We start from the raw sequence: 16,356 nt of genomic DNA on the forward strand, positions 1-16,356 counted from the left end.
AATGGGATCTGCCAGCTCCCATAACATACAGCTAATCAGGTCACACCTTTCCTTGTTATTTTTCAAGTTTTTTTCCAGTTACAATATACTCACTGTGCTGCTGCTCCGCCCTCCGACTGCTCCCTGGAAACTAGGCCACGGATCCCCAAGGTAAGTTAGCTAAGCTGCTCTGCTCTACTCTCCGACTACTAACTGGAAACATTTTCCCAGAATTATTGCAGTACCTTCCTTACAAGTCCACATTGTTTCTTGATTTATACTTGATCCTGCAGTAGAGTTACAATTAGGGGGTCAATAAACTACTCCCACTAGTGACGTCCTTCCTTTGCTATTTCTTATCTCCACTCACACTGATTCTATATCATGATTGAACCAATGCAATCTCTCACTACTGTATTGATCTTATTCTTTATTAACAGAGATACCCCACTTCCTATCATTCCAAAATGTCAAATACCCTTGAATATTCAGTTCCCAACCATTGTCACCTTATAACCATATCTCTGAAATAAATTCATTTATTTCTATTTGTGCTATCAATTCATCCATCCTGTCACGAACGCTGCAAGTATTCAGATAAAGAGCTTTTTATTCTGTACTCTCAACATTTTTCCCTACTCTGACCTCAATTGGTGCACTCTTAGGTCTGTAGACCCCAGTTATCATGACTGTATCACTACCCAGTATTAGCGCCCTGTCCTCTAACTTTCCAACTGTCCCTCATGTGAAACCGTCCCACTATTTAGATAAAAGCCCCCTTCACACTAGTTATGCGATTCACCAACACTCTTTTACCTGCATGGGCACAGCTCCCTGTTTCCCCATTACTGGTGCCATTGTTCCTTCAGTCAAAATCCACTTTGCCTAAACCAGTCTTTAAGCCATGCATCCAACTCCCTGTTCTTATTTACTCCATGTTAATTTGCTCATCACTCAGGTAGCAATGCAGAGATAAATACCTTTGTAGTTGCCTTTTAATTTAGCTGTAAGCTGTTTATACAGAAATAGTCCCATTGGCACACAAACTTCCTCATGACAGAGAACACAGATTCATAAACTAAGTGGGAAATTCTAAATGTATCATTCCACAGCTTTACAAATGGTTTTTACATAAAATTTAGATTTTAAAAAATCATGAAGCTAGTAAGGAATGGAAATGGGATACCTCAAACATAAAAATACTTTATAGGGGTAATGGTGAATTATCAAATTTTCATTCAATAACATAATATCTCTGTAAAGTTATCAAATGACCTTTCCTGTAAACCAATCTGAGAATCATGATTACAATCCTATGTGAAGGTTAAGGCTAGAGCAATCAAGATTAAACACTTCGTAGGCATGTGTTTTTCAGTTTTAAGCTGTACACCTTGGGTTGAAACCATAAATTTGGTTAAAAATGGCAAGCTGCTTCCCTTGGGCTACAGGGATACCGATTGGCAGTGGTATATTCTTTGTTCTCTTACTCTCTTCCTAAAGATGTTTTCTTTACCTCTATTTCTTTCTTCACAGCCTTCCTGAGAGATTTGATGACTTTATCTTAGCATTCTTTCACTTTTTCTCTCTCACTCTCTTGTGAAAGGAGGTAAGAAAATTGCTGTGATTTGTAGTACGGCATGTACAGAAACGGGTGATCAATATCGGGGTGGGGGGGGGAGAACAACATGTGATCTTGTGCGATTCTGTTAACGAGTGCAGAAATCTCGTAGGTTAGTTTCAACTTCATCGCTTGAGTAAACGATATAGAATTCTCAATGCACAAAAGAATAAAGCTATTTTTAGCCAAGGCAGCAGATGGAGAAATATCTGGAGTGTGGCTTGCTATCTGTGAACCTTTTGAGTTTGAAATTAAATCAAATGGGCAGTGAATTTGATGCTTGTGAAAACATCTATATTTATGTCAACAAATAAATACCGTCACCATTTCCTCATGGGATTTTAAACCGGACCTTTCGTATTTATTGTTTTAAGTTATGAATTTACAAAGCTTCAGGATTTCTTTTGCAGGCCACCCAAATTTAGTTCCTAAATGTGAACTTCTACTGAGGTTAACTATATCACATACTGTGCTGGTTCAAAAGGTATCCTTTTTCCCGCACAGTACAAAACACAAATTTTTAAAAAGCTTGGAACTAAAATTTAAAAGCTGTCTCTCTGCAAATAATGTCAAAAGGGGAAGTCTTGAATCTTGGTTCCTGGTTTCCATTTGCGCCACATTTATATCAAGAGTCTATATTGCAGCAGTTGCTACAATATAGACAGTAAAACCCCCAAATTCCAAAAGACACAAAAAAATTTAGATGTGGTCCCAAAATTACTTCTTCATAAGTCAGCAAACCAGCATTACCAAATCAATCTTGGACAGAATAGGCGTGATTTTAACCCATTAACTTAGAGGGTTTTAAGCTGGCTCAGTATTGAAGAATTATTTGTGTGTGGTGGGGGAATGTGCGAAAAGAAAGAACCTTTGACAAGGTACCACTTGGTAGGTTGTTGCATAAGGTTAAATCTCACGGGATCTAGGGTGAGGTAGCCAAATGGATACAAAATTGGCTTGATGGCAGAAACCAGAGGGTGATTGCAGTTTTTCAAACTGGAGGCCTGTGACCAGCAGTGTGCCTCAGGGATCGGTGTTGGGTCCATTATTATTTGTCATTTATATTAATGTTTTAGAGGAGAATTTAGGAGGCATGGTTAGTAAGTTTGCAGGTGACACCAAGATTGGTGGCATAGTGAACAGTGAAGAAGGTTATCTCGGATTGCAATGGGATCGTGATCGATTGGGCCAGTGGGCTGATGAATGGGAGATGGAGTTTAATTTAGATAAATGTGAGGTAATGCATTTTGGTGGATTAAACCAGGACAGGACTTACTCAGTTAATGGTAGGGTGCTGGGGAGAGTTATAGAACAAGGAGATCTAGGAGTACAGGTTCATAGCTCCTTGAAAGTGGAGTCACAGGTGGACAGGGTGGTGAAGGAGGCATTCGGCATGCTTGGTTCATTGGTCAGAACATTGAATAAAGGAGTTGAGATGTCTTGTTGAAGTTGTACAAGACATTGGTAAGGCCACACTTGGAATACTGTGTACAGTTCTGGTCACCCTATTATAGAAAGGATATTATTAAACTAGAAAGCGTGCACAGAAGATTTACAAGGATGCTACCGGGACTTGATGGTTTGAGTTATAAACAGAGCCTGGATAACTGGGACTGTTTTCTCTGGAGCATAGGAGGCTTAGGAGTGATCTTATAAACGTCTATAAAATAATGAGGGGGCATAGATAAAGTAGATAGTCAACTTCTTTTCACAAAGGTAGGGGAGTCTAAAACTAGAGGGCCTAGGTTTAAGATGAGGGAGGAGAGATACAAACAGGTCCAAAGAGCAAATTTTTCACACAGAGGGTGGTGGGTGTTTGGAACGAGTTGCCAGAGGTAGTTGTAGAGGCGGGTACAATTCCGTCTTTTAAAAAGCATTTAGACAGTTACATGGGTAAGAGTGAATAGAGGGATATGGGCCAAACGCAGGCAATTGGGACTAGCTTAATGGTAATAACTGGGCGGCATGGACAAGCTGGCGGCCTTTTTCCAGGCTGTAAACCTTTGTGACTCTATGAGAATTAAAGCACCAACAACTGTTTGATGAAAGGAAAGCCCAGGAATGGATCAACACAAAAGCATACAGGGCTCAAGAGAAAAGATTTGCCAAGCCAGAACAATGGGATTCCATTGTTTGAAGCAGAATTTACTTGTTCTATCCTTGCAAACTAATGCCCTAACTCTAAAATAATAGGAAATAAAGAGTTAATGATAGATCCTTGGGTGAACAGCAAAGGCGATGGATGGCATGTGCAAGAAAATAAGCTACTGCAGGCGATTCTCTAGTGATGACCAGAGAAGTCCAATTCCACCCAGTTGGATGAAGATTGGAAGATTGCAGATAGTTTGAGAATTTTGAGGAGAAGTTTACCACACTTCACAATCACACATTATATATACCAGTGATAAGGAAGGACTGTAGAAAAAGAGATAATCTGAGGAAATAAAGGAGGGTATCAAATTGAAAGAAAATGCATACAAAGTGGCAAAGATTAGTGGGAACCTAGAGAATTGGGAAATCTTCAAAGGTCAACAGAAAGCCACGAAAAAAGCTAGAAAGAAAAGTAAGATGGATTATGAGAGTAAACTAGCTCAGAATATAAAAACAGATAGCAAAAGTTTCTACAAATACATAAAACGAAAAAGAGTGGCTAAAGTAAACATTGGTCCTTTAGAGGATGAGAAGGGGGATGTAATAACCGGAAATGAGAAAATGGCTGAGGCATTGAACAGGTATTTTGTGTTGGTCTTCACAATGAAAGACACAAATAACATGCCAAAAATTGATGACAGGAAGACAATGGCAGGTAAGAACCTAGAAACTATTATCATGAAAGAGATAGTGTTGGGCAAGTTAGTGGGGCTAAAGGTAGACAAGTCTCCTGGTCCTGATGGAATGCAACCCAGGGTACTAAAAGAGATAGCGGGAGAAATAGCAAATGCACTAGTGGTAATTTATCAAAATTCGCTGGACTCTGGGGTGGTTCCCGCAGATTGGAAAACAGAAAGTGTGACGCCACTGTTTAAAAAAGGAGGTAGACAGAAGACAGGTAACTATAGGCCGGTTAGCTTAACTTCTGTAGTAGGGAAACTTCTGTAGGGAAAATGCTTGAATCTATCATCAAGGAACAAAAAGCGAGACATCTGGATATAAATTGTCCCATTGGGGTGACGCAGCATGGGTTCATGAAGGGAAGGTCATGTTTGACTAATTTGGTGAAATTCTTTGAGAACATTACATGTGCAGTGGACAATGGGGAACTTGTGGATGTGGTGTATCTGGATTTCCAGAAGGCATTTGACAAGGTGCCGCACCAAAGGCTGCTACATAAGATAAAGGTGCATGATGTTACGGGTAATGTATTAGCATGGATAGAGGATTGGTTAATTAACAAAGCAAAGAGTGGGGGTAAATGGGTGTTTTTCTGGTTGGCGATCAGTGACTAGTGGTGTGCCTCAGGGATCAGTGTTGGGACTGCAATTGTTCACGATTTACATAGATGATTTAGAGTTGGGAGTTGTGTCAAAATTCGCAGATGACACTAAGATGGGTAGCAGAGCAAAGTGTGCAGAGGACACTGAAAGTCTGCAAAGGGATACAGATAGTCTAAGTGAGTGGGCGAGGGTCTGGCAGATGGAGTACAATGTTGGTAAATGTGAGGTCATCCATTTTGGTAGGAATAACAGCAAAATGGACTATTATTTAAATGGTAAAAAATTGCAGCGTGCTGCTGTGCAGAGGACCTGGGTGTCTTTGTGCAGGAATCTCAAGGAGTTGGTTTGCAGATGCAGCAGGTAATTAAGAAGGCAAATTGAATTTTTGTCCTTCATTGCGAGAGGGATGGAGTTTAAAAACAGCGAGGTTGTGTTGCAGCTGTATAAGGTGCTGGTGAGACCATACCTGGAGTACTGTGTACAGTTTTGGTCTCCTTACTTGAGAAAGGATATACTGGCACTGGAGGGGGTGCAGAGGAGATTCACTAGGTTGATTCCGGAGTTGGGAGGGTTGGCTTATGGAGGAGAGACTGAGTAAACTGGGGCTATTCTCATTGGAATTCAGAAGAATGAGGGGAGGTCTTATCGAAACATAAAATATTATGAAAAGAATAGATAAGATAGAAGCAGGGAAGTTGTTTCCACTGGCGGCTGAAACTAGAACTAGGGGGCATAGCCTCAAAGGGGAAGCAGATTTCAGACTGAGTTGAGGAGGAACTTCTTCACACAAAGGGTTGTGAATCTGTGGAATTCCCTGCCCAGTGAAGCAGTTGAGGCTACCTCATTGAATGTTTTTAAGGCAAGGATAGATAAATTTTTGAACAGTAAAGGAATTAAGGGTTATGGTGAGCGGGCGGGTAAGTGGAGCTGAGTCCACAAAAAGATCAGCCATGATCTTATTGAATGGCGAAGCAGGCTCGAGGGGCCAGATGGCCTACTCCTGCTCCTAGTTCTTATATTCGTAACTTTGATTAAAGAGTTGTTTTGGTACTATGGCAGGCATGGAAATCTGATGCAATTTTGAGAAAGATGGGCATATACATATGACAGCATATACTAAACTTTGGAGAGAAGGGGAGGCTAGTGATAAGCTAGTAGTTTGCAAGGATGGATGGATCAAGGATTTTTTTGGGGGAAGAGGTGTCATTACAGCCTTGGCCCAAATATGGACAGAAGCCCCAAATTCAAGGTGACAGTAATTGCCCTTGACATCAAGGCAGCAGTTGACTGAGTGTAGCATCAAGAAACACTTTATTGTAGGTAGTGGGAAACCAGGAAATATTCTCCAGTAGCTGAAGTGGTCCCTAGTGCAAAGGAAGACAGTTGAGATCATTTGAGGCCAATCAACTCAGCGCCAGACATTGCTGCAAGAATTTCTTAGCGATCGAGGTTCAATCATCTTCAACTGTTTCATTCGTCACCTTTCCTCCAATACAAGATTGGAAGTAGGAAAGTTCACAGTGCAATCATCAATCTTCATTTGCAATTCCTCAGACAGTGAAGCAGTCCATGCCCATATGCAGCAAGATCTGTAGAACATTCAGTCTTGGGCTAATGAGTGACAAGTAACATTCTTACCACATAAATGCCAGTTAATGACCATTAACAACTAGAAAGAGTCTAACTACCTCCTCCCGACCTCAATGGGGATTATCGTTGCTGAATTCCCCCACCATTAACAACCTGGTGTCACAATTGGCTGGAAAATTAACTGAATCAGTCAAAATAATACCGTGGTTACAGCAGCCGGTCAGAGCAGGCTATTCTGCAACAAGTCACTCAATTCCTGACTCCCTAAACTTTCCACCATCCACAAGTCACAAGCCAGGAGTTTATGGAATAGTCTTCCGTTTGCTTGTGAGATTCCAGTTCTAACAATACTCGTTGATACCATCCTGACCAAAGCAGCCTACTTGCTCATCATCCCTTCCATCACCTCCTTCCACCACTGGTGCATTGCCGCTGCAATGTCTACTATCTACAAAAGGCACCAGAGCATCTTGCCAAGGTTTCTTTATCTGCACCTTCAAAATCTACGATCTCTACCACCTAGAAGGACAAGGGTAGTAGGCACACAGAAATACCAACACCTCCAAGTCATACATCATCTTGACTTGGAAACATACTGCTGTTCCTTCATTGTTGCTGGACCAAGATCTTGGAACTATTGACCTAAAAGCACTGCGGATGTATGGTCACCATGCAGACTTGAAGTGGTCCAAGAAGGCAGCTCACCACCACCTTCCCAAGGGCAATTAGGAACTGGCAGTAAATACTCGATATCCATATCTAATGAACAAATATAAAAAATTGAAGGAATGGCGGGGAGAGAGAAGCAGTTAACATGGGAAGGAAAATTGGTTGGCAGTTTAGTAGGAGTAGGGTTGAAGGAGCAGGTGGTGGGCATCATAGACACAATGAGCTTGAAGAGGGCATTGAGAGATAAGGGAGAAACAAGAAAGATGCCGATTCAGGACTAGGACAGGGGGAAGCTTAGAGAAAATTTGCCCAGTGAGTTCAGAGATAGGAGCAAAGGGGCAATGGCAACTGATTTGATGGTCTCAATCCTGGTAACATAGATGTCCATGAGCATCTGACACTTTTTGTTGGAGCTGAAGGTAAAGGAGGCAGGAAAGAGGGGTTTAAGAAGATAGTTCACAGTGAGAGAAGAAATTGAGGGTTATTATTACAATCCAGGATGATTCTGAAAAAGTGAGAAGTTTTGGTCGACGAAATCAGGACCAGAGAGTGCCAGATCTGAAAGTGAATGGCTAAATCTTATATATTGAAATCTGCATCCTTTCGTTTTAAGGGAGCAGGGATTGTAACGGGGAAACAATGAGGTGTGAAACAATAATGATTTTAATGGGGACAAGGTCATCAAAGATGGGGGGGGGGGGAGGGTGATGTTGAACAGATTGATAGTTTCGATGGTGAAAGTTCAAGTGTCAGTGAATTGGGAGATTATTTTGGGAGGAGTGTGTGATACGGAAGGAAGTATGGATGGAAGAGGGAAGAGGTATGTGGATGAATAGTGATACAAGGAAGTGATGAGATGACCTTGTCTGTGAATGGCACAGTGGGCGTAGTGAGACTTTATGAGATGGCAAGATCAATGGGGCGGCTGTGAATATGGGTTGCTGCGGTTGTGTGGTGGTAGAAATCAAGAGAGAATAGGAATTCAATGCAGAGGCAGACAGAGGAATGGAGACAGAGGTCTAGGGAATTACAATACAATTAGAACCCCCCAGTTGTATTATTTCCTTAGAACTCTCTCAGCAACATATTTACTATGCCAATAAACCACTCCATATGAAATTTCAGAAGGCATTGCTCTCAATTTTCTTCTCATAATGAATAACGATGGGAGGGAGAAAACTAGTTACTCACTGAATTAACCCATAGCATCTTTAACTGAACACTAAAGTATCAAGATTGCTTTTCAACATGTTTAGTTTTATAGTTTAATTTTCTCTAATGAGTTCTCGTTCTCTTCCACAAGGAAGGTTTTAGTCTCCTTTCAATATTGGTCATTTTGACATCGCCCGAGTGCTAGAATTCTGCAATATAACATACTAACGTATCAAATATATCTGTTTCTTCACTGCACATCATTTTGTTACGAATACTATACAAGATGTTTTACCTGCTCAGGAAAAAATTCCTGTAGAAATGTTCCCAGTAAGATGATTCCTAGTCCTTCAGGGTCTAATTTGCTCTTCATAATGTTTACACTGAAACAGAGAAAATATTTGACTGAAATAGCCATATCTAACAATGTATGCAAACTATAAACAGAGTTTTTCAGTTCTGGGTTATGCAAAATATACAACAACACTTGATCGTTTCCAGAAAGTAAACCAATTATTCTGGACATGTCGCACATCTGTTTACAATATGCTTTTGTGGGTCTTTTTTGTAACATCAATAATAATTTGTACTCATTTAACACCTTTAGTGTAGTATGCAACTCAAGTTACTTCACAGAGGAGAAATAGATGCCAACCAGAATTAAGGGTAAAGTTTAGGGAATGTTTGCAGGCATAGGTTTCGGGAGACTTTTGAAGGTGGTGAGAGATTGTATCAAGGTAAAAAGGTTTATGGAGAGGTCCGGAATGCAAAGCCAGGATGGCTGAATGCTCTCCTCATCACAGTGGAATGAATGAAATTCAGAGGTGTGGAGCAGACAACCCAGGATATATTGCTCTAGCCGGGTTGGTAAAATCCTGCAGGAATCCATAAATGGAGAGAACTTTGGATTCAACATCTGTGTGCATAGGGCAAGCACAGGGATTATGGGTGATTTATTTATTTATGGACTTAGGTCGCAGTGTTTTGGACAAGCTGGGAGTTTAGGATGGAGAGAACGCAGGAGGTTGGCAAGGAGACATATGAGAAGTCAGGTCTGGAGATCATGAAAACTTGGATAAGAGTTTTTAGCAATGATGCAAATGAGATGTGGGCAAGAAGAGGTGATGCTGCTGACATGGAAAAGGTAGCCTTGGGGACAAATACGATATAGAAGTTGAAGTCTAGCTAAGCATGAAGTGACCAGCTTTTGTTGGGGATGTACAGGATGAATTTGTTCATGCCACATGAAAAGTTAGAAAAAATAGGGTTTATCCCCAGCCTCTCAAGCAAGCAATCAGGTAGCATAGATGTTTGTGGAGTTGAAAGTGACAAGAGCTAGAGCTCGGTGTCGTTGTTATTTGAGTGCAAACAAAACATATTGCACAGACACAGGAAATAGAAGTGAAGAAAGGAACCCTGGAGCATTTCCAAGAACTGTGGGGAGGAAAATCACTCACTGTAGGCAATGTGCTGGTTATGTTTGGCCAGTACGGGTGGAACCAAGTGCAGAGAGTTGATTATAGAGGCCATGGAGGGAGAGAAGAAGAGACAACCAACTGAACACAACTGAATGGCCAAGAAGGACAAGGAGAGACATTGTCCCTGGCCATAGACTGCAGCAACAAAGGATGATTTTGACCAGAATGGAATTTCTTGCTGCAGCAAGTCCAGAAATTGGACTGAACAAAGAGTGGTGTCAATGCTTACAAAATGCAGCTGCAGATGTGGTGTGTTACAAACAGTATTGGAAGAAAGATTTGCTTTTCATTTTATGTAATGTCAACTCTGAATGGTGATGTACTTTTTACATATTTTATGAATAAAATATATTTTTGCGAGGAAGTGATGGAAATCGGGGTGAAATGGAGGTTAAATGGAAATCAGGGTATGGAAACTGCAGAATAAAAATGTGTTGTAAGAGACTCGCATGGGAAACTTTAAGCAATCAGCAGTTAATGGAAAAGAAAATCAGGCAGGGGGGAATTTTTAAATCCTTTCATGAACTATGGGTGTCACTGGTAAGGCACAACAGATCTGATGGTACTGCTTTATGTCTCCACTGTGTAAAACATTTCATATCATTACAGGAAATGATGGTAAATCGGAAAGCAAGGGCACAGAATGGAACAAACGTTAAAAAAAAGAAAGCACAGAAGAGACATGATTTGCAGGAAATGTTTTAATTTGATTTTAAATTTATTTGAGGAGGAATACTTAAAATTAGCTATCAAAGTTAAGTGAAGGCTACCTACTGTGGCATATCAGTCTTTGATAGTGGTGCAAGGTTTAGAATTAATCCACTGCAAATAAATCAACAGTATGGGCTTTAGTATAAAAAAATGGTCATCAACTAGGTAAGGAAAAGCTGGAATGTCATTTGACGCCTGAGGATCCACAAGAATAGCCATTTTCAAATAGATTAATTTGTGTAACAGAGCTGAAGTATCATGAAGGTCACCTGGCCCCGAGTATAATTTATGTTTATACTATTCAAATCGTCAGCCCTGCTCTCCATCCCTCTCTCCATAGGAGTGATGCCAGAATTAAACTGCTGCTGGTTTTTTTGCCAGCACAATCTGGTACTATTCAAAACTACTTGCTTTGCATCGCCTTTTTTGGGAGAAAAACTCATATCGGGTCAGTTGTGCTTAACTTCTTATGAAAGCAAAGACAAAGTAGAATCCAGAGATTCCATTTGTCAGCGTTTAAAAATTGTACTGCATTGTGTGGAGGAGAAAAAAAAATCTTCTGATCAAATGGAAGATGTGTTCAATGTGCTTTCCATTCAGCTGGACCTTAATGTTGATACTAAAGGCTAGCACCGGGAACAATACTTCCCCACTGGTAAACTGAGATGATGTTTATCCATTTAAAAAAAAACTTGCTTCAAAATGTATTTGATTTTTGCTTTGGGGAATATTGAGTTGTGAAAATTGGGGAATTCTTCAAAGTATGAGCACATGTAGGGCTTTTCCATACAATACAACCTCCTTCAAGAAAAAAAAGCAGACAAACATGAATAAAAGGGTAATACGAGATAAGCAAAGCTCATCATAAAAATTAGATGGTGAAACATTGCCTCCCTAATTGACAATAATTCCAACTTTTGGAACAATGAAGAAAAAGCAGAAAGAGAGCTGAATTTCCACCAGGAAATTCCACCTTAACATCCGAAGGCAATCAAAAAAGATACCAATGGATCACGGTCACCCAGACTATAGCAACAGACATAGTTAATTAACTCACCAACCAAATATACGTACATGCTTTAGTGCCAATGGACAGTTAGGACCGGAAAAGGTCATTTCCAGCCTTCAGTCCAGAAGTCACATGTTTCTTACCCTACTATATATTTTATACCATTCAACAGCTGTGTTGAATATTTATTCATAACCTTCTTGAAATTCATTACATTCTCCACTTGCATTGTTACACTTATTGTTCACTAACCACGATGCAAATAAGTTGTGCGCATTCACGTTCTCTCATCTGAGTTTGAATCTATGACCCCTTGTCTTTGAGTTTACACCGAAAATTTCTCTGGGATTCGGTATAGGCTTCTTCGAATCTTAACTATTTCAATAAAATTACCTGTAAGCCACATTTTTATCCAATGTAAATATCCCCAGTACCAGAGGCTTTCAATGTGCTCAACTGTCCAATTCCATGTATCAAATTACTTGTCTTTATTTGTATTCCCTTCAAGGTTAAATATCTTTGATGCAAAATAGTGTCTGGAATTACATCTGTCAATTTATAACATTGGCAAAAGCCAACCAGTATGTTAAAAAAAACCTGAACCATAGCCTAAAAATGTTAACACAACTAAAAGATTAGCCAGCCAGCACAAAGTTAGATTGGAAGAGTATGGGTTTATAATAACAAGCATAACCAGCATTCTATCACTTTTATTGCAGTACACAAAAGCCCATTTACTCAGTCACGATTTACTAGCTACTGTAGCAGGATGAGTTACGAAGGTTTATTGGCAATCGGATTGTGTCCCTTTCTCATTAATTTGGTATCTAACATCTGATTTGGGGTATTTTTAAAGTTCTGAAGCCTAACCAAATTTAGAGTACTCATCCCACTGTCATCTTAAATCAAATAAAATGCATCATCCCTCCAAGCTCATTCCATACTTTATTTCCAATGCTAGCGATTCCAAAGATACAGTGATAGGCATTAATAAGTAAAATTAATTCATACATTCAGAACAGGGAACACCTCCCATATCTTAAAAAAGCAGTGTTAACCATTATTGAAGAAAATAAACCTTCGACTAAACTAACAGCTGGACAAAATCTACAAAGTCCATTTCAGGAATATTAACACATGGGATTTGGCAGCTTGTTATACAGTCTCTTCCTGTTAATTCTAAATCATTTCATTGCTAGGAAAAAGATTTCAACTATCCTCCAGTTGGAATTAAACATTTTAATAGAATGGCAAAGTTTCCTTTTTGCACAATTTTAATTCCAGAACAAGAAACACAGAACAAAGACAGGAACAGGTCCTTCAGCCCTCCAGGTCCGTGCCGATCAAGATGCCCTAACTAACCTAAAGAAATGCGCTTACTTGGACTGTATCCCTCTATTCCCTCCCTATTCATGTACCCACCCAGATGCCTCTTAAATGCTGCTAATGTACCTGGTTCCACCACCTCCTCTGGCAGTACGTTCCAGGCACCCACCACACTCTGTGAAAAACCTCCCCTGCACATCTCCCTTAAAACTTTCCTCCTTGTAAAATCCCAATTAATGGACAATCTGAATTAAGGAACTTCCAAGTAAAAATGAATACACCATATACAAATTATTTGCGAGAAACACTTACGAAACATATTTTGTGACTGAGGCACCAGTGCTGCATTCAAAGCATTTTTTGCCTCAAGTTTGTGCACAACAAGCAACATACAGAACAGCTGATTGATTCCAGTCCCATCTGGTTTTGACAAATAGCCCCTCTTTCCAAATTTCCAATTTCAGTGAAAATGGTTGATTTTTATTGGAATGTTGACAGAGCAGCACAGAGCGAAAGCTTACAGTTGGCACGTGTGCTGCACTTTTTATGTAATGTAACAGCTTTATTTTTAAATCTTGTATCTGGATTATGTCTATTCGCACTGATACTGATTTTGTGCATTTCATTGAAGAAACAAAACCAAATTTCAGTTTGAGTGATAAACAATTAAAATGTATACGATGCTCAAGAAGTGGAGCAGAAAAGCATCTTAATATAACTAGACAGAGATCAAACTATCAAGGGAAACGCACAGAAGTTAAGCAAACATCTTGCACATTTCAGCAGTTTTGGATACAAAAATGTGCTATTTAATCACTAATACTATTTATAAAATGCACTACTCACAAACGGTTGGCTGAGACAAGCATAGGACAATATTTAGAGTATAGCCAAGAACATAAATAGAAAGAGAATGATTCATTTGGAACACTGGCTGAATTTCCTCTTAGAACTCAGTAGGCCCTAGAAAGGCACAGCAGTGTGCTGTATTTCAGATAACTGCCCGTAACTTTCCTTCTTCTGTGTTATTTGCCTGCCTCCGGGTAAGCCTTGTACCTAAAGGAGAGAGTAGTCTGAGCAAGAATAAATAGGTCAGTTGTGAGTAAACTTCTACAGTCTGATTTAGAATCAAATGGGTGAATCAGAACAATGCATGGATTTGTAAAGGACTTGCCATGCTTGACTGATTAAAACTTGAGTATATCACAGATCATACAGATATAGGTAACGCAGTGGATGTTGCATATTTGAATTTGTAGAATGTGTTTAAAAAGGCACTAGTTAAGAGACTTATTGAAAATACTGAGACATGTTATTAAAGATAATGTAACCACATGGATAGAGGGTAACCTGCTGCATTGAATACAGAAGACGAGCAATTAGGAGTGGAGGAACAGAGAATTGTTAATACACAGGGTTTTAAAGAGTGAATGCTGGTGGAAGAGGAAACCAAAAAGCAAAGTGGACGCTGGCTTTGGGTCATTAGATATGAAAGGCAGAAATAATGGTGATTTTTTTCTTCGATATTGGTTAGGCTACAGTTGAAGGAATAAATAGCTGTGGCACATTTTACACATCCATTTCTGCAGTATTCAGTTAATCACAATTACGAGTGTCCACATACGAAATCCAGAAGGTGGCAAATTACCAATTCATTGTTGCAAGAACTATAAATTAAACACTCTTCTGTTTTAAGGTTTTGTATCACAATACTGTGGGAAACACTTACTATTCAGGGTCCGACACCAAGTCTAATGCTTTCATCACATCCTCCAGCATTGTGTCTGGTATAAATCCATTATCTGCAAGAATATAAAAAATCTTTGATGGAAAACAAGCTTAGTAATTCAGTAATGACAGATGGAAAAATATTAGCTCCAATTTATCATCCTTTACTCGAACAACTGAAGGTCAGAATCCTGAACTGTAGGGGTTTTGCTGATAACCCGTGGCAATGAAATAAGTTTGGGCTGTCAAGATATTGAAAACGTTATTTGCAATTAAAATTGTTATCCCAGTTAATCTTGGCTTTAGTTACACATTTAGCTGGCAAAATAGTTTCAAGTTTATTTTATCACAAATGTTTTATCATCCTAGAAGCAAAACAGCATAAAATCTAGGAGGATGAACAGCCTTGCATTTGAATCACCGCAATACATGTAGGCCACAAATGGGGATTCATGAGTGATCGACCTGTGGGAGCCCCTTGCGGAAGGAAAAATGAATTTTCTTCTTTCATGGAAGATGGGCCACTCTGACAAGGCCAGCATTTGTTGCACATTCCTAATTGCCCTCAAGGAGGTGGTAGTGAGCCATCTTCTTGAACCGCTGCAGTTCATCTGGTGGGTATACCTACAATGGTGTTGGGGAGGGAGTTGCAGGTCTCTGACAATGATAGTGAAGGAACGGCGATATAGTTCCAAGTCAGGATTGTGTGCAGCTTGGATGGGGACTTGCAGATGGTGGTGAACTTGTGCATCAGCTACCCTTGTCTTTCTAGGTTATGGGTTTGAAAGGCGCTATTAAAGGAGCCTTGTTTAGTTGCTGTAATGCATCTGCTATATTGCATACAGCACTAACAGACACTGCTACAGTCAGTTGACTGATAATGGTGAATGCATGAAAATGTACATTACAGCAGCAAATGCACAGAACATACAAATTGGCTGGATCAGGACACATAAGCTATCAGAATGGCAGAGAAGTGACAGATGAAATTTAATACAGAGAAGTGTGAGGTGATGCATTTTTGCAGGAGGGATAGAGAGCGGCATTACAGACTTAATGGCACAATTCTAAGTGCGCAAGATCAGTGTTTTTTTTAAAGTTTATTTATTAGTGTCACATTAACACTGCAATGAAGTTATCATGAAAAACTGGGATATGAAGATGCAGATGCACTAATCTTTGAAGGTGGCAGGGCACTGTGGGAGGGTGGTTATTAAAGCAAATGGGATTTTGGGCTTCGTAAATAGAGACTTTGGATATAAAAGCAGGGAGGCTATGCAGAACCTGTAATAAGCTCCCGTTATGCCCGCAGTTCTGGTCATCACACTTGGGAAAGAGCGCAGAGGAAATTTACCAGAATGGTTCCAAGGGAGGTTTTAGTTACAAGGTTAAGTAGGAAGTAGCTGAATGGCCTCCTCCTGTGCCCCAAATGAACTCTATGACATCTGAGCATGTACAAACAGCATCTGTTTGCACATCAGGAAGACATAATGGCCACATATATGCAAAAAACAATAGGTTTTGCTCATGCACAGGATTTGTGGCAAGGAATTGCATGGTTGATTGATGGTCCTCAGGGTATTTTATGTGCAATCTCCACAAATAATACTTGTAAACTAATGTTAATCAGAGATGAACTGCAATTAATTGATAGCCCCAAGA

At 39.8% G+C, this 16,356-nt stretch overlaps 1 protein-coding gene across 2 annotated transcripts in view; it reads right to left on the reverse strand.

Moving 5' to 3' along the window:
* Window positions 1–16,356, reverse strand: part of mindy3 (MINDY lysine 48 deubiquitinase 3) — a 137,949-nt gene that overhangs the window by 9,181 nt on the left and 112,412 nt on the right. For both annotated transcript variants that reach the window (XM_078235275.1, XM_078235285.1), the window contains 2 exons: window positions 14,696–14,768; window positions 8,738–8,825 (listed from right to left, as the gene is read on the reverse strand). In XM_078235275.1, the coding sequence (XP_078091401.1) occupies window positions 8,738–8,825; window positions 14,696–14,768 (161 nt within the window). The remainder of the gene's footprint in view (window positions 1–8,737; window positions 8,826–14,695; window positions 14,769–16,356) is intronic.

This window comes from Mustelus asterias, chromosome 2 (genome assembly GCF_964213995.1).
Source record: "Mustelus asterias chromosome 2, sMusAst1.hap1.1, whole genome shotgun sequence".
Taxonomy (NCBI): domain Eukaryota; kingdom Metazoa; phylum Chordata; class Chondrichthyes; order Carcharhiniformes; family Triakidae; genus Mustelus; species Mustelus asterias.